The 12,021-nt window shown below is 24.3% G+C and overlaps 3 protein-coding genes across 9 annotated transcripts in view; 1 reads left to right on the forward strand and 2 right to left on the reverse strand.

Moving 5' to 3' along the window:
• Window positions 1–1,112: 1,112 nt before the first annotated feature.
• Window positions 1,113–3,522, reverse strand: LOC100868063 (Golgi to ER traffic protein 4 homolog). The gene is made up of 6 exons (XM_012492929.3): window positions 3,323–3,522; window positions 3,160–3,238; window positions 2,564–2,798; window positions 2,322–2,460; window positions 2,080–2,220; window positions 1,113–2,007 (listed from the first exon to the last, which is right to left on the reverse strand). The coding sequence occupies exons 1-6, from the start codon at window positions 3,433–3,435 to the stop codon at window positions 1,758–1,760; spliced, it is 957 nt and encodes a 318-aa protein (XP_012348383.3). The 5' UTR covers window positions 3,436–3,522; the 3' UTR covers window positions 1,113–1,757.
• A 923-nt stretch (window positions 3,523–4,445) lies between these two features.
• Window positions 4,446–7,824, forward strand: LOC100866241 (uncharacterized). Of its 4 annotated transcripts, none has more exons than XM_012492925.3 (8): window positions 4,446–4,640; window positions 4,722–4,855; window positions 5,146–5,388; window positions 5,537–5,921; window positions 6,017–6,398; window positions 6,790–6,912; window positions 7,146–7,278; window positions 7,367–7,824. In XM_012492925.3, the coding sequence occupies exons 3-8, from the start codon at window positions 5,147–5,149 to the stop codon at window positions 7,413–7,415; spliced, it is 1,314 nt and encodes a 437-aa protein (XP_012348379.1). In that variant the 5' UTR covers window positions 4,446–4,640; window positions 4,722–4,855; window position 5,146; the 3' UTR covers window positions 7,416–7,824. The 4 variants fall into 4 exon arrangements, with proteins under 4 accessions (XP_012348379.1, XP_086768539.1, XP_003698175.1 ...); XM_086912413.1 differs by having other exon boundaries at window positions 5,187–5,388; XM_003698127.4 differs by lacking the exon at window positions 4,722–4,855.
• LOC100871433 (protein-L-histidine N-pros-methyltransferase) overlaps window positions 6,922–12,021 on the reverse strand; it is a 47,761-nt gene continuing 42,661 nt past the window's right edge. The window contains exons 4-6 of one of the 4 annotated variants that reach the window (XR_015293385.1): window positions 11,030–11,417; window positions 10,860–10,969; window positions 6,922–7,218 (exon numbers count right to left, since the gene is read on the reverse strand). Coding sequence is in view for 2 of the 4 variants with exons in the window: in XM_086912415.1 (XP_086768541.1) it covers window positions 10,045–10,106; window positions 10,860–10,959; window positions 11,030–11,417 (550 nt within the window). In the remaining 2 variants the exon portion in view is untranslated. Of the gene's footprint in view, window positions 7,219–9,604; window positions 10,107–10,859; window positions 10,970–11,029; window positions 11,418–12,021 lie in introns of those variants that run through there. The other 3 variants (XM_086912416.1, XR_015293386.1, XM_086912415.1) reach the window with 3 other exon arrangements.

Consider the following 12,021-nt stretch of genomic DNA (forward strand, 5'->3'; position numbering starts at 1 on the left):
TAATCTTATTTTCATATTTCTTTGTTTGTTATATAATTTTAATCAACAATCGGCCATAATTTATTTATTCATTAAGATTTCATTTCAATTATTAAAAATTAATGTGCATTAAAAATAATATTTATATCAATCAATATAATGTTTTTCAGTTATAATGTTATAATTAATTTATCTATATTATCTATACTCAATTATTTCTTAAAAACAAATTTATTTAGAATTATAATAGTTATTAGAATTAATATTCCTTGTTTAGTTTAAATGTTTTGTTAGTATTAAATAATTAAAATTCTATTTATGAAGTATATAACATTTTTAAAATAAATTTAAAATAAAATGTTTTAAATTATAATTGTACATAACACAAATCTTCTATTCGCATGTTATTTTCATTTACTTATATTATATATCTGTAATATTTCAATATTTTATATTTGAATTTATTGTTTTATGATAAATTCTTTATATATAAGAATAATATGTCCATATATAGTATTTGTACGGTATAAATTTTAATAAATTCTTAAATAATATGATATATATTATATCATTACTAATATAGAAAACAATTACATATCACTTCTATCAATATATTTGAAAAATTTAATTTATTAACAAAATTTAATTTATTTCTGTTTAAAAGTTTAAAAATAACACACTATGTGTGTTTGTAACAAATCTAAACCATTAAATATTTGTACAATATTTGCTGTGTTGATAAATTATGGAAAAATAAATTGTAACAAATCTCATAATAAAAGGATACTTTGTATACTATATATGTATTACAAGAATATACATAAGTTTGTTTATACTCATCACAAATCTATATTCTTGATCATATTTTTTTCCTATACTTTTCGATTCAATACACAGCAATTGTACATTATTTTTATCAGTACAGAAACGTGCTTTATTATAGAATTATGGCCATTTCATTTTCATAATTAAATACGAATTTTTTTTTTGCTAAAAATTTTTAAACGATATAAATTATACTAGTATAGAGTTTATAATAAATAAATATTTTACTTGCTGCTATGACAATTACTTACGTATGATTCACTCCATTTATTTAGTATTTCAGCAACAAGTAATTTCATTAAGCACTCTTTTCTGTAGCTATAAATGTTATGTCACGTTTATTTGTCATACGATTAAATTTATATAAAATAAATCTTCATTTCAGCAGTTATACTCAAATACATGTTTTTTTTTTAAACATACATTATTATATGTAGATTATTATTAGTACAAGGATTTTATTCAAAGTTCATGTTTGTTTTTAAATTTCACAGTAATTTAAATAGGATTCTATATATATGATTCGAAAGTTTTATCCCAGTTCCAATATATTAAATAATCTTCGAATATAATATCAAAACAGGCAGATGAATGACAGAAAGATACATATGAGTTACTATTTTTCATGAAAGTTTTGTCTCTATGCAGGTTTACTTTTTGATGAATCCTAACTTATAACTTTGAAAAATTCCTCTAGAAATGCATCCCACATATTTTTATTTTAAATAAGTTTATCTGTACAAATCATTTAAAAAAATTAATTTCAATATATTCAAAGATCTAAAAAGATCAACATAATGTGTATATTGAAAATATATGGGACACTACTATAAATATATATATATATATGTATATATATACATACATACACAAACACACACACATATATATATACACATATATAAGTTAATTATTTACTTTCATCACATTGCACAGTGACGTGTAACTTTTAATCAATCAAGCTCTTGTGCTGTTTGTGAAGTTGAAGCAGTATTTCTTTGTTCGTCATCTGAACCTTCATCTTCAAGACCATTAAAAAAAGATTGTAAAAGTGTACCAAATAATCCTTGATTGCGAGGACGTGGGGATGGAACATTAAAAAATAATTGTCCTATTTTATCTAAGTACTGTCGATAACATGGATCTCTATTTAAAGATATTCGATATTGCTCACAAAGTACTGTGAATACAGCAAGTTTACCACTGAAAAGCAAAATATATACATTGATATAAATTTTTATTTATTAAATGAATAAATTAAAATTTTGTACTCACCTATCAACTATTTTTAATAAAAAAAATAAAAAATTCAATAAAGGTAGAAGATATGGTGGACCTCTGTTTATTTTCGGATGTTGTGAAGTATAAGAATTGAAAACTTCTTGTGCAGTTGTTTTATTTTGTAAACAGAGATATCTAAAAATGAATTAAAACAATTTTTAAGATATATTTTACATTGTTTTTAAGCTTTTTGAGTATTATTTAGATGTTCAAATAAATAAGATGAGAATATTTACTGCAAGACTGCCTGGGCTATAAAAAGATCTATTTCATTTTTGTAACCACGTTGTTCATGAAGCTCAACAAGCATTGCAGCACATCCAGAACCATCTCGACTATATATGAAATGTTGTCTTGCCATTACATAATTTTTTTCTAAAAAAAATATATATATTACTGTGATAATGATTGAAAATTTAAAATATCTAATTTTTAACAAAATTTAGTCTTAATATATTATAAATCATAAATAAATTACCTCTCCAAAATACTTGTGCTATTTTTTGATGCAAATCTGGATGACCTATTTTATAATCTGTATTCTTTATACTCCATCGAAGAGCAGATTGTACAAAAACATCTCTTTCAGGTGATAAAGGACTCATTATACTAAACAAGTTTGTAATTTTTTCAAAATAATCTTGAGAAGGTTCTGTTCCTGATTGTGTTAAAACATTTACAAATAAAATTCCTAAATCAGCTCCACTTGCATGCTATAAATAATAAAAAAATAATAATACAATATTTTTTTATATTTAGTATAATATGAATAAATTGCAAATATGTTACAAATAATTCAAAATATTATATTATTATTAATTGATATAAAACATTTTCATTTGTTGGACTTCAAAATTGGACTTTAAAATATTCTAATTCTTATTTAAAAAACAAAAAAAAAATTTAACGTAGCAAATATTAATAACTGACAATAAAATTTAATTATAGATTGTTCGAGAAAAGAATTTCTAAATAATGCTCAGAAATATGCATTATGACATCATTTTGATATTTCTCGTAATGCTATATTTAATAAAATTAATAAAAATAAGGAAGAAAGAATAGATTATATACTTGTTCGTGCTGTAATAAAAGTGTAGAACCATTATATAGTAATTCCAAAAGTTCCGAATACTTTTTCTGTCCAAGATATCTGAAAAAGAGGTTAAGCAATCATATCGATGATTGTGTAAAAATGATTCTTTGACGATGTTGATTAATTACATTATTAACGTACCTGAAGTATAAAGTTCTATACATTTGATGAGCTTCATAATAATTTTCCGAATTTATAGATGCTTCTAATTTTGCTAAAACTCGCTGAATAGCGTGATTATACCGCGAGGCCATGTTTACGCTCTTTGGAATATTTTTTTCTACTTTCGTAATTGGTATCACTGCTATATAAGCAATTTAAATTTGAATTTTGTTCAAAGTGAAATTAAAATAAAATTTCATATGCTTATATATATAACTATAAGATATTAATATATAATACTAATATTATAAATATAACAATAAATATTCTATAGACTAAAGATTAATATAAATTGATTATTTATATGAATTAAATCATATAGATATATATTTATTTATAAATATATAATTGTATAAGTGCAAATAAAATAAATGTTGAAGATATAAATTTAGTTTTAGTTATATTAATTGTATATATAAATTAATACAAATAAACACATTAAGTAAGCAAATATTATGAAGTAAAATAAATAACAATAATATTATAATATTTTTATATACAATTTTTTATAAAAGTGCAAAATAATTTTTAATAATATAATTTATTTAATAATATAATATAAATTAAAAAAACTTTTATTTTTACTTCTAAATTAAACTATTTTTAAATAAAAAAATACTATAAAAAACGTTAGATTTTTAAAAATAATATTAAAAAATTAATTGCTTAATATAAAAATTATATCAAAATGTAAAATTTATGATTATTGAATTTTAAAATAATTATATATATATATATAAATAATAATTAAAATAATAAATATATATGCATCGATTTTTAAATAAAATAAAATAATAATTTTGCTTTGAAAAATATAATTGTAGAATTTAATTAAATATAGATATATACAATTTAATAATATAGATAATCAAACACAAATATGTAAATACATTATAAAAAAAAATAAACATTTTAATATTAAATATCAATAAAACAATATGAGACAAGATAAATCATAATATACGGTTTTCAATTAATAGGAAATATTTGAATACTGTCAAATCTATCAATTGTAAAAAATAATATTGATAAATGCGCAAAGTGGCGTCGCATAAGCGTTGAAATGCCTTAGGTGCATATATACGTGGATACGCTAAAAATCGTGAAGGCAATGCGCCTCTGGCGGCCAGCTGCGCAAACAATCCTTGCGGAAATAATTATCACGATTTATGTTATTCGTAAATGTGAGAAGAATCATTAATGAGAGTATGCCAAGTAGCGGCGATTAGAGTGATAAACGGGTCCTGTAGTGTTCCCGGTTACACTTCGAGTGAGTGAAAGTCGTGCTCGGTACGGGGTGAGTGTCCAAAACGTTCATTCCCTCCGCTTTTAAAGGGGGGCGGTGGCTCGCATCAGTGTTTTTTTATCGTTTCTTTAGACGTCTTCATCCCGAAAATAACAATGGCCGGAGGATTCGAATATGCATGGATTTTTAAAATGCCAAGCTTGCTACCCTGGCAACCTACACACATTTTCCTGACCCTTTTTTATTACATGTGTCAATTAGCATCGGTACGGTTACTGTACATCTTAATATTTTAAACATTAGTTTTGTACGAATTAAAATTGTTCAAAAATATTCGATCAATTAATCTATAATATAATCGTCAAATTGAAATTAAGAGTATTCTGTTAATTAAAATTATATTTTCCTACAAAAATTGAATTATGAATTACACATAACATTAGCAACTAATTTTAATCTACATTTATGTTTATGATGTGCTTTTTAGTTTTTTAATTGTAGACATTTTTTTTAATTTTTTTTGGGGGGGCTAATAGAGATAATTTTATTTATACAGAATGGACTTGGCAGAAACTATGAAAAATATTGTTGCCAAAGGTATGCAAACCGAAATGGGACCACCAGGCGGAGGATCAGGTTATCCTGGAACACCAAGTAGTGCTGGTTATGTTACTGAGAAAATGTATATGTTATTACAAGCCTATCTTCAGAACAAAGGTTGGAATCCAAGCATTGAATTGCTGCAATGCTTTTCTGAATTTAAAGATGCATCTATGATTCCAAGTGCTGCCTATTTGCAGTAAGAATACTTAATCTTTTGTATTGTTTATATAATGTTATGCATATAAAAATTATATAAAGTTATTTGAATAAAATAATTATTAATATATTTATAAAAAATAATTTTTCATAAAATTCTAAATACATATTTTATAATATATAAATAGGATGATGGCATCAAGAATTGCTCTGGATTCTCAGGGAAGACTAGTTCTTAGGGAAAATGGAAAAATAATATTGCCATATGAACATTTTGCAAATGCTGTGATGTTAAAGCATATGAATGGTCCACATGGTCTACATTTAGGCTTAGAAGGAACAGTTAGAGCTGTTATGGAATCATATACTATTGGACGAGAATGTTTTGGTATGGAAAAAGAATTTATAATAGAAGTGGTACAAAACTGTCCAAATCCTGCTTGTCGTTATTACAAAAATCAACTTGAATTAACTCAAAAAATGGGACATATGGCACCAACTTATATTCAGGAAAATGAAACAACAGCTTCTCTTTTACGTAGTAGTTTTCCTCATAATACAGATTTTCAAGCAGTAAGCATGAATTTTTTTTGTTATTAATTTATATAACAAAACATTTTAAATTTATTTTTACATTTTTATAAATTAATTATGTCCTTTTATTATAGACATTAAGTACTGCTAATCCAAATACTCATATGGGAGGGTCAACAGCAGATTTGACTGAAATGAGAAGTGCTGGAAACCAAATAAATCTTCAACGTCCTCCAAGCCGTCCATCATTAAATATTCCACATCGACCTGTGTCACAAGAAAAAAAAACTACTGGCAAGCAACATTATGAATCTTTAATACCTAATATTCCAATATCTGATCATAAATTAACAGACTTTTTAAGAACGAATTTGGATAATTTGGACAATCTCAGTGGACTTGGTTTGGGAAATTTACAAGGAATAGGAAATGCAAATAAAGATTTATTAGCTTTACATAATGGAGCTTGGCCATTAGAAAATGAGAAAGGATCTCGGGCATCTTCAAATTCAGAAGGTTAATAGATTTTGATTTATAAAATTAATATTTAAAATGAGTTTTAAAAACATGAATATAAAATATTTATTTATTTTTTTAAATCTTTAATTTTTATATTTTAAATTTTTCATAAAGTTTTCTTTTTTTAAATATTTATGATAGTTTTTATTAAATATATATCATTAAATATATTTTATGAAAATTATGTTATATATATATTTTTTTTTAATTTGTGTTAAAACAAAATAATTTATATTTAAAAAAGAATTTTAAATTTTAAAATAATTTTTAATGTAATTTATATTTTTTAAATTCATATATTTTTTTATAAAATTTTTTTTCATACTGTAAAAAATGATGAGATACTTTGTCAACTTTAAATGATTTATTAATGATTATTATATTATAGGAGGACAAGAAAAAATTGTAAGAGCTTTTGCAGAAGTTATGAAGAATATGGCAAGAATGAAAGCTTGTGTACGTCCTGCAATGTGCAAACCATATGGAAAACAATCAGAAGCTTTACAAAAAAGTAATAAAATATGTTATATATAATCTATTTTAATATTTATCTTTTAATATAATATTTCTGTTAGGTTTACAAATAAATTTTTGTTATAAATTAATTATATTTTATATTATATTAACGAGTGATATTATCAGATATCAAATACTGCTTTTATGATTATTTCATATATCTTTTGCCAATTTTCTTCCATTAATGAAATAGAAATATATATGTTTTGGTTTGATTTTGTTTTACAGCATTGGTGGATACAATACAGCTTGTACAGTCATTAAGAAGTTTTCTGCCACCTCCACATATTCCTGTTTCAAGCTGGAAAAATGAAGATAAACATCGATTAGATCATACGGGTACTCCTTATCTCCCATCATTGTAAGTATCTCTTATGGTTTACATTTTAAGTATATACCCTCGTTACATGACTAGAGATATCAAATAAAGAGTTATAATTTTTATGCAGAAAGACTGGAGGTTTAGAGGAGTTATGCGAACAACGCAAGCTAGACTAAACATATGTCTTCGCTTTTTAAGCGGCAGACTAAGTTTTGTCTTTGCGCTCTATGATGTTCTAGTCATGTGGTGTTTATGGGTTAGATGGGTGTTTTGTATTTAAACAACCCGAAGGATTGCTCAAATGTTGTTGGCGTTTAGGACTTCAAAATACTAAGAGACAAAACGAGTCATGCGTGGACTGTGATAAACGTGGGTAGTGAAAATAAATTTATATATAGTCAATCGAAATTCACACCGTTATTCATATTCAAATTAGCTTTATTTCATTGCTTTAAGTTTGTGAATTTTTATAATCTGCCTATGGGGTTTATTTAAATTATAATTGTGGGGAAAGATAGTTTTGAATTATCTACCTTATAATAAATAATTTACATATTATGAATATGTATTATAAAATGGCATTTATATTTTATTGTTGTGCATTGATTTAATATCTCACCACTTGTGTTCCAATGATACCTGATTAACATTATTATGAAGATGTTTTTTGTTATATGAGCAAATTTTATGTATGTATTGGAAGTTTACACAAATTATAAAAATTAAATTTAGTCTTGCATATAAATATGAAAGATTTACTAATTAAATATTGTTATAAATACTCCAAATATGAGAGTATATATAAGCAATCATAATTCTTGTTGTTACTCGACCTCGCATTATTTAATTTTTGAATATTTATTACATAAATTATAGGATATTGTTTTGATTTAAATGAAATGAATTAACAAAAATTATCCAGTTAAAATAAATATTCAATTACTATATATGCGTATATATATAGTTTTTTAAAAATTTCTCTGTATAAATTATTGTTTATTTATAAAAATAGATCAAACATATATTGTTGTTATGTCTAATATTATTATCTGTCAAGTTAATGTTAAAATTTACAATAATTTATAAGCTCCATGGGCAGTAACATGCGGTGTGCACATATAAAAAACGAAATCATTGGTCAATTTATAGATATTTTTCAAGAAATAAATTATTTCATTACTATATACAATTAAAAAAAGAAAAGAATAAAAAATTACATTATTAAAAAATGTTTGTAGCGTGATTTGCACCAATGCTCAAAATTTTCTCTCTGTGCACTGATATTATAAATGGTATTATCTTTGACAACCGCGAAATGCGTAATAAACTAAGAAAAGAAAAAGAGAGAAAAAGAAAAAAAATATCATGCATTATTTCAATCGAAATTTTTCGATAAAATGCATTTTATTTTGGTTGTAGAAATAAAATCGTTTTAAATTCAATTGTTATACGCATATCTGCGATGGTAAAATGTTTCCTTCTTGCTCGATAATATCAAAATATTGAACTCTATATTTCTGAATATAAACAGTAAATTTGTGTAAGGAATGTGTGTAAAATGGATGAATGCTTTGATGAATCTTGTTATATACAGGTTCGATGATTGTAAAGTTTCGGCTATCAAATAGCAAAATTTTATATGAATGTGTGCGAATGTGTGTTTCTGTTTAGACATCTTTCTATAGACGTGTCTGTTATAAAACGCATGTATATTTATTTATCTTTAACATTTGCAGCAATTATAATGATCAATTGTTAACAGGGCTCAGATTTCTGTGATCAGCAATTTACACTATCTGTGTATGTGCAGTATTTCTTTTTAAATTTCTTCTCATAGATTTAAATTTTCTTACATTTTTTACATAAAATAGGATAATAATTTCATTCATTTGAAATATTTTGACTATTTTATATTTAAATTTACTAAGTTATTTTATTAAATTTATTAATTATTTGTTGAAATAGATTTATTGTTTAATATTTTATATAATATATAAAAAATATATAATATAATGATAATTTTTTTATTATTAATATACACGATAACATTTAAATGAATTTAAATAAGATGAATAAATCATAATAAAATTTGAATTTTTTCAAAGTTATTTAATTTGATATTATGAGTTGAATTGAAAATTATTACATCTTAATTTTTTACAATCTTAAATAATTTTCTATACCAATTCATTTATAACTTCATATTATTTAAATATCAATTATTAATTATTAGTTATATTAATATCTAGAAGAACAATTCAAGAATATTTTGAAATTACTTACATTGTTTAAAATATATTTTTTAATAATTTGTTACATATGCAAGTTGTAAAATAATGGATCTTATTATATATAAAAAAATATGTAAAGACAAAAACATTTTATTTTCGTAATTTTCAAACAATATGAAATGATATAGTTTAGTAGCGGATGTAGCTGATAAAGATATATATATCTATATATATATAATAACGTAAAGATATTTAACATATGATAAAATATTAAATTATTTATTTTAATTTTATATTTTCATTTCAATTAATTTTGTTATATTAGAAAATATTATATTAATATTAGAAAAATAACATGAAATGTTAAGTATGAAATAATAAAGTATATTAATATCATTATTATAAATTTTTTGATGAAATTTAATAAATATATAATGAATATATATAAATTTCAAATATGTTTTCTTAAATTGAAAGTATTGACATTATTAAAATTAATCTTATGGTTTCTTATATTTTTTATTGTTTATATGTATTATTATTATGAAATTAGTAGATAAAACACGTCGTAGTTTCAGTTATGAGCCATCCACATTTCAACACACAAAATGTTAGAAATTGCGCAATGCATGCAATCTGAAATACATATCACCGAAATTTAAGTCCTGTATATTCTTTGTTTTCTGTTAATCGATATGATCTTAAAGTAAGGCTGCTATAATATCTTTAAATAATTTTTGACGATTTACCTGTTACACGCCAAAGTGTATTTGCAAAAACGACTAAATGAACCTATTTCTTCTAGTAGTTATTACAAGACTAACGTAACGTGTCGCCGTTTATCTTGTTGTCAAAGCGTTGACACGATTAAGCATATCCATGATTAAGTCGCTAGGTGTATGTCAAATAAAAAAAAATAAAAAAATAAAAAAATAAAAAAAAATAAAAAAAAAAAATAAAAAAAAGAAGAAAGAGGGAGCACGGAAACAAAGTCTGATGATAAAAGGTACAAAAAACCGAATCTCGAAACAAATTAAATGTTTTAGGTGTATGCGAGGTAAAGTTGCGACTGTATGAACTGTTGTTCAGAATCCAGTTTCCAAATTTTATCGCTCTCGCGTCATATTTAATATCAATAGGAACCGTGTACAAGTTTTCTGCACCTTCTGACTTTGACAGTAAGATCATTGTAACATGCGCACCGTCGTTGTTCATTTAGCGATTGCATAAATGGACAATCGATTAATGATGATGAATTATAATACACCAATGCTACCGCTATATTTGCACATTAAGCTCGTTGTCGCTTGCCAGTATTGCTCTTCTGTATTCTTGCATAATTCTAACTGATGAACAGCAATCATTAAAGTTTTTACAAGTGTGACTTACCTGTATTTTGTTCGTTACCACTCTGTTCAAGTATGTTACAGCATTTTCTTCCAGATGGCTCTATATCTATCCATTCAGAAGCAGAGTATCGTGAGCTATCCTAAAAGATTCTAACGTATAAGATTATAGAAACATTTTTTTATTGGAAATTCACACGATTGCGTACTAACTGGCTGTGCTTCTAGAACAAATACCACGTCGTCAAGAAAATAATATGCTTGGCCGAGATCTCCTTCGCAAAGGTAAGGCAGTTTGCTCCATGCCAGACATCTTAAACTTAATGGTGCGAAAACTCTGTCGACAAGGCTAGCTATTTGACCTTCTAGACCGTTCCCTTTTACTGGCAAATATTCCGACGGTTTGTGGTCACCTCTTTCACCAACTTCTACGTAAGGGCTGAATGGAAGAACTAAAGCTACGACCAAACGACCACCTGGAGCTAAAGATGACTTCAGGCGGCGAAGTAGAGTGTTAGGTCGATCGCAACGATCCAATAAATTCAGACAGAGAATCACGTTGAAGGGACTATTTTCGTACCATTTTTCTACATCAAGCACCCTAGAAAATAATAAATATATATATATATTTTTTTATATTTTATTTTAATAAATTATATGATGTTGTTTGTAATTAAACAGAATAATAGTATATTATTATAATTAATTCACACAAGGCATTAAATATAATCATCATATATATTTATTTAATTGTGTAAAAACTGATTTTTTTTTTTTTAAAAGACAATGAGAATATTTTTAGAAAAAAATTTTCAATATCATTAGATACTGAATTTAAGATATAATTGAAATAATATATATATCTTGATTAGATTGACGTTTAATAAAAAGTTTCATACAATTAATCACAATATATTTAATAAGCTATTATATCTGATTACATGTCCAGATTTCTTTCTTTGGATTACAATTAAAATAATAATCTATAAAAATATTCTTTAATTCCTAATATCAGAGAATGCATTAAAATTATATGTGATAATATTATTTATAACAAGTTATAAGGAATTAACTGGTTATTTCAATCACTTATTGTTCACAAAAATATATACATCGAAATAAATATTTAGAGAATATAAGTATTCGATGAGAGTTATTCTGAGTATTTGTTATAAGATAGTAAAATAATATTTGCTTCTTTATTC

The sequence above is a fragment of the Apis florea genome, unplaced genomic scaffold (genome assembly GCF_048593485.1).
Source record: "Apis florea isolate Af1SG1 unplaced genomic scaffold, ASM4859348v1 contig_3391_pilon, whole genome shotgun sequence".
Taxonomy (NCBI): Eukaryota; Metazoa; Arthropoda; class Insecta; order Hymenoptera; family Apidae; genus Apis; species Apis florea.

Excerpts from the sequence above, each read along its gene's own strand:
- LOC100868063 (XM_012492929.3), bottom strand. The coding sequence starts at position 3,435 with ATGGCCTCGCGGTATAATCACGCTATTCAGCGAGTTTTAGCAAAATTA. Across the intron at positions 3,239-3,322 it reads TATAGAACTTTATACTTCAG|ATATCTTGGACAGAAAAAGT; the intron begins GTACGTTAATAA and ends CCTCTTTTTCAG. Across the intron at positions 2,221-2,321 it reads ATAGCCCAGGCAGTCTTGCA|ATATCTCTGTTTACAAAATA; the intron begins GTAAATATTCTC and ends ATTCATTTTTAG.
- LOC100866241 (XM_012492925.3), top strand. The coding sequence starts at position 5,147 with ATGGACTTGGCAGAAACTATGAAAAATATTGTTGCCAAAGGTATGCAA. Across the intron at positions 5,922-6,016 it reads ATAATACAGATTTTCAAGCA|ACATTAAGTACTGCTAATCC; the intron begins GTAAGCATGAAT and ends CTTTTATTATAG. Across the intron at positions 6,399-6,789 it reads GGCATCTTCAAATTCAGAAG|GAGGACAAGAAAAAATTGTA; the intron begins GTTAATAGATTT and ends ATTATATTATAG.